Below are 12273 nucleotides of genomic sequence, written 5' to 3' on the forward strand. Positions count from 1 at the left end.
CATTAATTTATTTTTATTTCAGACTATTATTCTCATCTTTATTAGTTGTTGTTTTTTTTATCTTCTATTGGTTTTGTTTATGCACAACGTTTCGGCCAACTATTCCTCTGGCCTTCGTCAGGTGGTAACCGCGACGGATAGGAACTTCGAATCTCCTAATTGTATTCTCAGCCATCACTGCCATCCGTAGTTGTTGTCGTCTCACCACATTTTTGGCTTTGGGTGGGATTGAAACCGCTATCTTCAGACAATTTTCATCTGGAACTGTAGAGATTCAACGTCTCTATTAACTGCGCCACGGGCCCCGAAGGGCGATCAAGGTTGGATTCTTTGATCTTATAAATCCACGTTTATTTATTATCTGATCTTCTATAGTCAGTAGTATAGAAACGTTGTGAATAAACAAAACCAATAAAAGATTAAAAAAAAAACAACTAATAAAGATGAGAATAATAGTTCGAAATAAAAATAAATTAATATATAATGCTCATCTCAAAAATGAATTCCATATATATATATATATATATATATATATATATATATATATATATATATATATGTAGAGACGTTGTAATATATATGTAGAGACGTTGAATCTCTACAGTTCCAGATGAACATTGTCTGAAGATAGCGGTTTCAATCCCACCCAAAGCGTGCCAGAGGTTAATTGGCCAAAAATGTGGTGAGACGACAACAACTTCGGATGACTGTGATGGCTAAGAATGCAATTAGGAGATTCGAAGTTCCTATCCGTCGCGGTTACCACCTGACGAAGGCCAGAGGAATAGTTGGCCGAAACGTTGTGAATAAACAAAACCAATAAAAGATCAAAAACAACAACTAATAAAGATGAGAATAATAGTCCGAAATAAAAATGAATTAAATCAATCAATAACTCATCAATTTTTTATAATTAAAATAAAATGTTCACTTCCTTAATAGAGAGAAAGCACTGAATAGTTAACAAAGCCCACGCCTTTTCTAAATAGTAACATTATTATTTAGAAATTTGTTCGTAACAATCGGAGGGTTGTTGTTAAATATTTTGTTCTTAAATCGTTTTCTCATTTAGCCTTTAAATCGTCGACTATTTTCAACTGTTTATGAAAACTTTCAAGTAGCATGTAGCATGTTGTACACCAACGACGAACTGATAAAATCTGTCTTTGTTTTAAAATCAAAATAAAACTTTGTTGTATTAGAATTTTAAATCAATTACAAGGTACACATTTGAGAAAAAATATATGCAGAAATTAGTGGGGCTTATGTAATAATTTTAAAATTTACAGAAAATTAAAGATCTCTAATCAAATATTTAAAATTTTAAAAGAATCGTAATCGGAATTGGAAATCGTATCGGAATCGGAAATTTAAAACAGAATATCTCATAATTATATCGGAATCGGGAAAAATTTTGGGATCGTCCAATCACTAATGTATATATATATATATATATATATATATATATATATATATATATATGTGTGTGTGTGTGTGTGTGTGTGTGTGTGTGTGTGTGTGTGTATATATATATATGTATATATATATGCACGTGTATATATATATGTATGTACGTATATATATATATATATATATATATATATATATATATATATATACTTGTTTATTGTTATATAAACATGGTCACATCCTGCTGCTACAAATAGCCACTTGTTTCAATCAAACAACAGATATCATCAGGCAGCGACTTGACTATTCAAAAGTTCAATGAATGCATTAACTATTTTTGACGTTCAACAGTAAACGAACCACTTTAGCTGAGAAGGCAATGCACAATAATATTACCTATTTGACTCGTTCCGGTTTTATTCTTCCTTTTTTGTATAGAATATTAGAATATGAAAATACATATACAAATGAAGCTGGCGTTATATAATGCATGTTAATCATCATGCTCTGATTATTTTCCTACGAATAGAAGCATGACTGGTTGTTTTTATTTCATTACACTTCACTAAAATGCCAGCATTGGGGAAAAATATACTTGTTATCAACGTTTCTAATTTTTTTTTTTTTGTTTTTTTTTTTTTGTGTGAGAACGAATATTAAACAAAACAGAAATTGTAGCAATGGGCCACCAAAATTGTTAGTATATTTCACCTTAAAAAGAATTTGTTTTATATGCAAATTCGTTTGAAATGTATGCATCACTGTTATAACACGTATATGTCCTTTCATAATAAGGTTTACTTACGACATAATTGTCTTTGTATTTCGTATGTAAATTTCGAGAAAGAGATAATTGAGGATTAAGAAGAAAGTTAGTCCCGAGAAAGTTTTAAAAGAAACTTGAAAAAAAAAATATTAAAATATTCTGCCTCCATGGAATCTTTACGTTCGTGAAAAAAAAGAAAACGGAAACGAGTTTACAGGAAAAGGACTAATAACTATCAAAATAAGGACTCTGAATATTTAAAAATTAAAAGAAAAAGAAAAGAAAAAACTTTATATCGTTTCCATTCGGATAAAAGCACCGAGAAACTTCCAGTAAGTGCAACTCCTTTCTCTCTCTCGAACGCGCTCACTTTTTGTCTCTCTTCCTCTCTCTTTCCCTTCATACTCTTCCTTCAACAGTTACTACTACAAGAAACCTTGTTAGCCAGATGGACATTTTTTGGCAGCCTTATGAGGTCCCAAATTTTTCTTTCTGTCATTTTATTTAATAAATCAGATTTCTCCTTTTTTTTTTTTTTTTTTTGTTTCTTCCTTAATTGTTTCAACGTTTTACTTGTTATACGTAACTTGTATTTAGCTACGAAGACTTATCTTCTACAGGAAGAAGTAGATAAATTTTTTTTTACTCTGCCAAAAAATAGGCACTCATAGAGTTAATAACTCTGCCAGTCATTATTAGTAACCTACACTCTGCTAAAATTGGTCTAGGTTTTAATTGATTGACCTCGGCTGCCTTGTCCTATTCGCTCAGCTTAAAAAAAAAACTTCCTTCTTCTTTGTTTTCTGCGTTGGCCATTTTGGCCTTCTTGTTCATTTGATTTGGCGGGTATTTTTGGCGCCAAAGGGTTGTTGGTATCTCGTGTGCCATAGGGTGGGGGTTAGCTCTAAGTCGTTGATAGGTTAGAAGGGGCAGAGTTTGGTATAGTAAAATGACTACCTCTCCCACCACCACAATGTTACTTGAAAAAAGAAGAAAAATTAGAGACAAAATCCTAACGGTGTTTGAATTCTTAGACACGTTAGGTGAAATTAACGAAGCCGGCTATACCTTGTTTAAAAAAGAAACAGATAGATGATTCGGTGGATTTGTTAGACAAGCAAATTATTAGTGCATATCTAGTTGATGGAACAGACAATGGGGAGATGAGATCATTTAATAGAGATTGCGCTCTTCATCGAATAAAGGTTTTGGAAAAGTTCTCAAAACTTAAGCCTTCGGTAGAAGTGGGGGATACCGTTAACCATAAAGCCTCGATTGTTAAAGAAAAAACTCTGGGGATAACGCCCAAAATTGAATGCCCTAATTTTAGTGAGAAGGATCTAGAAATTGATAGATTAGCACTCCTGAATTTTCAACCAGAATTTGAAAATAGTGTAGTGGGTTTCGAATTGTTGCCTGATATGGCCACTCAGTCTGTAGTTTAGGCATTTGTAAGATTTTTCAATTTTTATGGAGTTCCTTCTCACATTTATTCAGATAACATGAAATTCTTTGTTGCGAGTTGCGATCTTGTCAAACTCGTTTATTTAGAGGGACAGTTGATACTCATCTTATCAAACACCAAATTAAATATCCTTGTATTCTGCTTGGTACGGTGCTGTGTGGAAAAGATTGATTTAAGTTGTAAAAGGCTGCTTTTTCAAGGTTATAGGGCGTAAGAAGTTGAGTTATTTTCAACTTTTGACGGTTCTGTCAGATATGTAGGGATCTGTCAACTATCGGCCCTTGACCTATTGTTGCTCTGATGATTCTGGTCTGGATGTGATTACTCCGAATGCCTTTGTGCATCACTTCTATAAAAAAAAACTCTGTTTTTGTCGTTAAGGTTTCAGTGAAAAAAAAGATACCTGAAGAATTGCTAAAAGCGATTCACAACTCTGCCCTAACAAGACATTAAAATTGTTGAGAAGAACAAGATAGAATATTTTAGTTGTTTCAAGTTTCTTTGAAAACTTTCTCGAGACGAATTTTCTTCTTAATCCTCAATCATCTCTTTCTCGATAATTGAATTCACGCCTCTCTACCTTGTTCTTCCCAACGATTTTAATGTCCTGTTGGGACAGAGTTGTACATCGCCGTTAGCAATTCTTCAGGTATCCTCCCCCCCTCAGACCTAAAAGAATGCATTCGATACATCTTTCTTGTTCTCTCGACGATGTCCTTTTCTAAACTGATGATATTCGTACAACAGCTGGTGAAGTCTGGATAAAACTGATTTCGTTAACTAATTCTTATAGGATGTTCAAAGTTAGCATTGTCTTAGCATTTTCACATATACGTGTTACTTTTGAGGCCTTTCAACAATTTTCATTCACGCGTGCTTGTGAAAACTTACTTGCATTAGAGAGTGAGAAAGAAAGCTAATTTCAACAAAGTGGGGGAAAGGAAGAACGTAGGAATTAAAGCCGTTTTTTTTTATTTATTATTTTTAGTATGCATGCGTATATAATGGATATCGTTTGGATTTTTCTTCAGTTAAATGATTATGAAATGTTTGATTCAAATTTCAGCCACTTTGTTTCAAACCATAAAGCGATTATCAAGTTTTTTATACGCAATTTTATTTGCAGTTATCATCTCTAAATAGAGGCAATACAGATGCCATAGTCTAAATAAGCATGAATTACATCCATGTGATATATATTAAAATTATAATGGGTTGAAAGTTGTAACTAAATTAAACCTATCTATATATCTATAAACATGAAAATGTTTGTCTGCCTGTGTACATTTCCCTACCAAACTACTTTGTCAATTTTCAGTCTACAGTCTTGAGATTTAACATTGAGGGTATTCAGATTTGGGGAAATCTTTTTAATCGGTTTTTGAGCAGAAATTTGGCTTTCAAGGGGTCAAAGCTAAATGATGTCACCTTTGAAAACTCTACCAAACTGCTCCGCCAATTTTTGGTCTAAACACTTGAAATTTTAAATATAGATTACTTGGACATGGATCAAACTTTTTCGTTTTATTAGAGCCCAAAACAATAAATATTAAGGGGACAAAACTGGGGTTAAAAAGTTTTAAAAAATTTGACCTCTGCGGTCTCTACTAAATTACTTAGTCAATTTTTGGTCTAAACATTTAAACTTTTGCATAAAGTGTATTCAAATATAGGGCAAGCTTTTAAATCGCTTTTTGTTTTGGCCGAAAATTTGGCTGCCAAGCGGTAAAAGTTGAAAAAGTTTACCTTTGAAGACTCTATCAAACTCCTCCGCCAATTTTGGGTCTAAACACTTGAGATTTTAGATGTAGGTTACCTGGATATGATTCAAACTTTTGTATATATATATATATATATATATATATATATATATATATATATATATATATATATATATATATATATATACATATATATATATATATATATATATATACATATATATATACATATATATATATACATATATATATATATACATATATATATATACATATATATATACATATATATACATATATATATATATATATATATATACATATATATATACATATATATATATACATACATATACATATATAAATATATATACATATATATATATATATACATATATATATACATATATATACATACATATACATATATAAATATATATACATATATACATATATAAATATATATATATAATATATATATATATATATATATATATATATATATATATATATATATATATAAATATATATAAATTTTCAGGTTACGTGAATTAGAACAAAGACATATCTCTAGAATATCACCATAACCCATGCATGGAGTATTATTGGCATATCTGTGCTGGCACAGCAACCACTAATTTCTCCATCTTAGACAGGGTCCAGAAAAGAAGCCTCTTGTCTAATAAGTCTCACATTCTCTATTAAGTTTCAACCACAGTCCCATCACCACAATATTGCATATCTATATTTGTTTTGCAAATATTTCAATAGAATGGGCTTCAACAAACTTGCTGTGTTTTGCTGTGTTTGTATTTTATACGCGTATATTCCTCTAACAAAATCTAACAAATAACAAAATCTGACCTCTTCACTGTAAAGCTCCCCAGATGCTGTAAGGCTTTCTTCTCTAACTTCCTTCCTTGGACTGTTTTCCTTTGGAATTACCTCCCTACATACTCTTCTCTGTACCAGCTTGCAGAAATTTAAATGTAATGTCAACAAACATCTCATTGCACAACTCCCAAGTAGGATCTATTCGTAAGTATATTCGCTGATTTAAAGTAGGTCCTTGCGTTTCATTTTAACATGATTGTTTGGGGGGAGGATATAAGGAAGAAAAATTAAATCAGTTTTAACGTAAATTATAAACGATTTGAAAATTCAAATATGCTATACTGCATATTCTTTTTCTTTTATTTTTTTAGAAAAGCATCACCACTTATCAAGGCCACGATGCCACACGAGGATAAGGTTTAAAGAGTGTACAGTAGGCAATTGGACAATAACGTAATCGTTAGTAATGGAAATTCGGTAAATTTATTAACTTATATGGAACGGCTCATCAAAAACTTGTTTACGTTAGACTTGAAGACAACCATATTGTAGTCAGCTGGAAAGCAGGAAAACGGAAGACAATTCCATAGGCGTGAAGTTCTAAGACAGAAACTTTGTTCATGGAATCTACGAACAGATAAAGAGTGGTGGAAATTACTGATAGTGTTTTCTGCTAGACGGGTGTTTCTTGTGAAAATTTAGCGAGGGAGGACCATAGATTGAAGCTCAGTCGAGCACTTGCAATGAAAATAACGATAAATCAGAGACAAACTCGCAACACCTCTTCTGTGAGAAAGAGGTTGCGAGGAAGAGAAAAGGGCATCCCCTACGAGGCTACGAGGTCTATTTTGAACTCTATCAAGGCTGGATAAGTCGTTTCTAGCAGCTCCTGTCCAGATGTGGCAACAGTACTCAAACTGTATTTTTGTATGTCAATTATTTGTTCCAAGCTGAAGAATTCATCAATATGAGACACGCACTTGATGTGTTTCATGTTTTTCATCTGGTGGCATTTTACTTTGCACACTAACAGATAGCACCACTATGATCAGAAGAATATAATGACTGTCCAAGATAACTTTGATTACTAAGACTATGACAACAGACTATTCTTATCATTGTTTTGACTCTCGAGTATATATCCGACACAGTTAGGCACAGCCAATCAACTGAGAACCACATCACTCTTTATAAAAGCATGTAAGATATCAACGGATACACACTAGAGAATCAGAACAATGAAAAGAATATACTCTAGTCCTAGCCCTATTGATGACCAATGTTTTTAAGACGAGTAGTTTCAGCAATGGTTCTTCCACGCGGTAATAGAGAGTTTGAGCCACCTGACATCCATCTATAAGGTTCTTCTGGAGGATGTCGACTATACGACGCAACACAATGGCGTGTGTAAATATCTCCACTGGGCCATCTATAAATTGTTGAATATCGAATGCAACAGCAAGTCCTGGGAATATGTACCAAAAAGAACAGTCCATAAAAATCACTATTATTTCATTAAAAACCCATCCACTATGACTATGCAATCCCTACGGATACGTACCTAGAAAATGGAGCTATGAAACATGTCATAGTGATATGAGACAGGAAGTAGAAAGAAGCAACCTTAGTAGAAGTTAGTGTCCCCAATAGTGCTGGGTTAAACATAAGTGAGAGGGAAAAGCTAACGAAATATTAAGGTCTCAGAATCGGATGCCAAATATTCGCCCATTATTTCAGAGATTTCAACCGAGAATCCCAATTATAATTCCAACCGTCATGTTTAAGTGCAATTATTTGGATTCGCCTTGTATTTAGTTCACCGGTATATTCGCAAAATAATTTTGAAAGTTATTTTTTATGAAACCTGTAGAATCTATGATAACCGAAAATATTGAGATCTTCTCAAGATCCCAGTTTCTTTTCATAACGTACATAAATTTATTTTCTTCTTCCTCTACGCTGTTTTTTTTAGGCCGGTATCACTAGAGAAGCTGAGTATTCTCTTCAATTGGTCCCATGTCACTATCTCAACTTTAGCAACTGTATTTTAAAGCAATTAGTGTATGTGTGTGTGTGTGTGTGTGTGTTTTAATCGAGGAGACATTGTAGCATTCTGTTTATATTTGCTAAATCATAATGATTTGCCAGTGTGTAGATATGCTGTCATGTGTTAGTGCGTGAATGTGAGTGCATATGCTTGCCCTTGCCCCGAACGGAAGGTAAAAAATGCGGTGTAATGTGCACGCTGGTTGTCTTTATTTTTAGAGTTGTGATTTTCTGCTTTTACTAGACATTCTTTATCTTTGCCTAAAACTTAACGTAGATTCCATGAACAAAGTTTCTTTCTTAGAACTGCACGCCTGTGAAGCTGTCTGTGTGCCTGCTTTCCAGCTGACTACAATATGGTTGTCTTCAAGTCCGATGTAAACAAGTTCTTGATGAGCCGCTCCACTTAACAAATTTACCGAATTTCCATTACTAACAAGTACTATTTTGTCCAATTGACTACTGTACACTCTTTAACCCTTATCCTCGAATGGTCTCTGGGCCTTGATAAGTGGTAATACCTATGAAAAAAAAATTCATATTTGGTATTGGATCTCTAATTTTATCGCTTCGAAATTTCTGAAATCATTTTCATTAGTTGAAAATATCATGTTAACAGCTTTATGAGAAATGTGTTCTTTATTTCTGGAGCGGGCGTAGCACGAACACATTGATTTGACTGCATCCCATTTCCAACTTGATACAGAAGAAATAAAAACGAAGGAATAAGCGGAATTGACAAAGAATAAAGGGGGTAGCTTATAGAAAATAAAACCTCTCGTGTCACACTTCTGCTTCCCCACAAATATTCTGTCATGTAAAAATTGATATATCTTATTTATTTGCACATTTTTATATACTTTATATATTTTTCTTAATTTTAGGTGGAATTAAACGGCGAAAAAAAAACCGTCACTGCTTCTTGGAGTTAATAAAAGTAGAAACCCGAATTATGGAAAGAAATTACGAACAAAATATTAAAGAATAAAGCCTAAGTTTTATGTTTAAATCGATTGAAAAGCAAAACTAGTTGAAAAATTCATGAAAACCGAACAGCACAAGATACAACAGGAATTTTCAAGCGTTTTTTGTTTTAATTCTTCTCGGCTGGAAGTTTTATAAATTAAGTTTAATCAGTTAATTCTGGTATAAAATGAGCAATTTTTACAAAAAGCCGACTGACATCTCTTGGGCTTTCTATTTCAACCTCAGAAGAATTCGATTCCGGAATGTCATTATTCTGATAATGATAAATGTATTGTTTATTCTGTTTATAAGTGAGTATGGCTATGAAGCCAAGCGTTATTTGAAATCCTTCCGTGTACAAGAACCCTGCTTTCCATCCCATCAACAACAGAATAATGTACGTTACATGATCCATAGTTTTGATGAGGCCATGTCCAGATACGGTTTATTGTATTGGATCGATTTCGGGACACTTTTGGGAGCGATCCGATACAAGGATGTCATTCCATGGGATTACGATGGTGATATCTGCTATCTTCAGTCAGACCTTCCGAAAATGAAGAAATTTGTAGTTCCATATCTTCGGACTAAATATAAAATACACGCAAACGAAGATGATTTGGTGACGATGGAACACAATGGAACTATAGTAGATTTATTTCAATATACCACGTACGCTCTCCTAAAGAATGTGACCAATCGTCCGAAACATACCAATTCAACACTGACTAGGGCACACTACCGACATATCCCATTATTGGAGTTTTATTTTGACACTGAGAAAGAACTTGCTCTTCCTCCAATTAAATGTTTATTCGCAGGGCGATATGTTAATTGTCCAGCGAAACCAAAAGATATTTTAACCCATCGCTATCCACAGTCAGTGAACAACAAATTACCGTACAAACTTCAATGTTGGTTACCATGGAACCTTTGGAAAATATGGTTTCATGATACAGGAAACCTGATATGATAAAATATTATATTTAGACTATAAAGGGATAATGGTATTTTATTACAGGATTTATTTCTATCCTTCGCAAGAGGAATCGGTGGAGATATATGCACACATGTAGTTTTATAGCACTCTCGTATCTAATTGGCAAGAAACTTCTACTAGATGTGGGAATATATCGTTCGGCAACACGCAATTTATAGACGATAGTGCTGTTTGGTGGTGAGCAAATTGAATGTAATGAGTATTGAAAAGTAAAGTATTAATAGCCCATATCTTTTGAGTCGACTCCTATAGGAAAATTTCATTTTTCAAAAAGAAATATTTCACGGTAAATATTGTATAAATCAACAAATGCGTACAGCAGCAGCAGCAGCAGCAGCAGCAGCAGCCGTAATAATTATACCTGCTCAAACTTTTCTTAATGTAAACACAATATTTTCAATCAGAAACTTAGAGGGGGGCATTTTCCGATTAATCTTAGTCTGACAACGTTTTTATTGGACATTTTGAACTTTCATTCTTTACAAAACTTTATACGTTTACAAAGTTGTTGAATAAAATAATTATTTTGTATGCATAGACTTTTTGACTTATTCATTTTAAATTGCTTTTTTCTCCAAAAGTTTTATCAAAAGTATTAACTTTAAACAAGTTAATGAATAAAAGCACTTATTTTTTTTTTGCAGAGGATTTGTTATTATTTCATTATACAATGTTTTCCCCTGTACAAACCGTTTTATCGTTTATATTATTAACAAGAATAATTTTGTGTGCAGAGAATTTATTCTTTCGTTTGATATGCTTTTTCCGCTACAAAATTTGATAATTCTGTTTTCGAAATTTCATTTTCAAAAGAAATTTGAATAACGGACGTCGAAGAAGCACCAAACAGTCCATAACTAACGAAAAAATATCTTCCTCTAGGAATCGATTATATAGGTGTCAGAAATTTCGTGAAAATAGTGAATAATTCCACCCCATCTTTCCAAGCTTATAACTCCTCGAAAAATGTCATTCAAGCCCTAATTTTTTTTTCGATTAAAGGAGCAAGGACCAAGGTTTCATTAAAAAAAAACAACGTGGATTTTTTTAAAAAAGGTTTTAAACTTCGGACTTAACAGGTAAATTTCTAAAAAAACAGTTTTTTTTTTTTTTTAAATTTGAATATATTATTTATTGACCTTTTCTCTTCAATTTGTGATATATAAGACTTTGGTACATAAATTAATTATTTACTTTTTAATAGACATTTCAAAATGGGAGGCGTTAATTATTCGACCCCTGTCTTTCCAAGCTTATAACTCCTCGAAAAATGTAATTCAAGCCCTATTTTTTTTTAATTAAAGGAGCAAGGAACAAGGTTCCATTAAATAAAAAAGAAAAAACAAATAACGTGGTTTAAAAAAAGGTTTTAAACTTCAAACTTTACAAGTAAAATTCTAAAAAAAAAACACTACGTTTTTTTTGTTTTAAATTTGAATATATTATTTATTGTACTTTCTCTTCAATTTGTGAGTAAATTAATTATGTACTTTTCGGTGAGTAAATTAATTATTTACTTTTTAATAGAAACTTGAAAATGGGGGGGGCGTTTGTCTAAAATATTATATTCGGTTTATTGGAAAGAACATAAAATTTCACATTGACCATGAAAATATCGTAAAAATAGAATCAATAGAAAAATTCTGATAGATTTTTAAAGTTTAAAAATTGAAAAATATTGAGTTCGAAAAATTCATTACTGTTTAAAAAAATTCTATTACTTTTAAAACAACTTTAATAGTTTATTTTCGAAGTATAATCCATAAATAAAATAAATAACCCACTTTTAACAGAGAAATTGCAAGATTTTTATATTTTATTCGCAGTTTCGTGTTAGGGGTGTCAAAAATTCCTACAAAAATTCTGATACACCTATCGATTATATTATTCTAAATATCTTGTATTCGTCCTCATACTGTGACAAGTGCGTGCTGCCTATAACAATATGTAACACTGTTTTAATATAAATCTTCCATCTTGTATCGTCTGTATTTCTAATTTATTTTATCTATTATATATTACAAGCCTGTGTGCTAGGTGTTGCCGGGTGTTTGGAGGTGTATGT

The 12273-nt window shown here is 32.2% G+C and overlaps 1 protein-coding gene across 1 annotated transcript; it reads left to right on the forward strand.

The window, feature by feature from the left end:
* Nucleotides 1-1771: 1771 nt before the first annotated feature.
* Nucleotides 1772-10695, forward strand: LOC145297078 (uncharacterized protein RP689-like). The gene is made up of 2 exons (XM_080143308.1): nt 1772-2508; nt 9127-10695. Exon 2 carries the CDS (start codon nt 9396-9398, stop codon nt 10179-10181), a length of 786 nt encoding a protein of 261 aa, XP_079999434.1. The 5' UTR covers nt 1772-2508; nt 9127-9395; the 3' UTR covers nt 10182-10695.
* The last annotated feature ends 1578 nt before the right edge of the window (nt 10696-12273 follow it).

The sequence above is a fragment of the Euprymna scolopes genome, chromosome 17 (genome assembly GCF_053919585.1).
Source record: "Euprymna scolopes isolate OS-2025 chromosome 17, ASM5391958v1, whole genome shotgun sequence".
Taxonomy (NCBI): domain Eukaryota; kingdom Metazoa; phylum Mollusca; class Cephalopoda; order Sepiida; family Sepiolidae; genus Euprymna; species Euprymna scolopes.

Coding starts and splice junctions, on each gene's coding strand:
- LOC145297078 (XM_080143308.1), top strand. CDS start 9,396: ATGAGCAATTTTTACAAAAAGCCGACTGACATCTCTTGGGCTTTCTAT.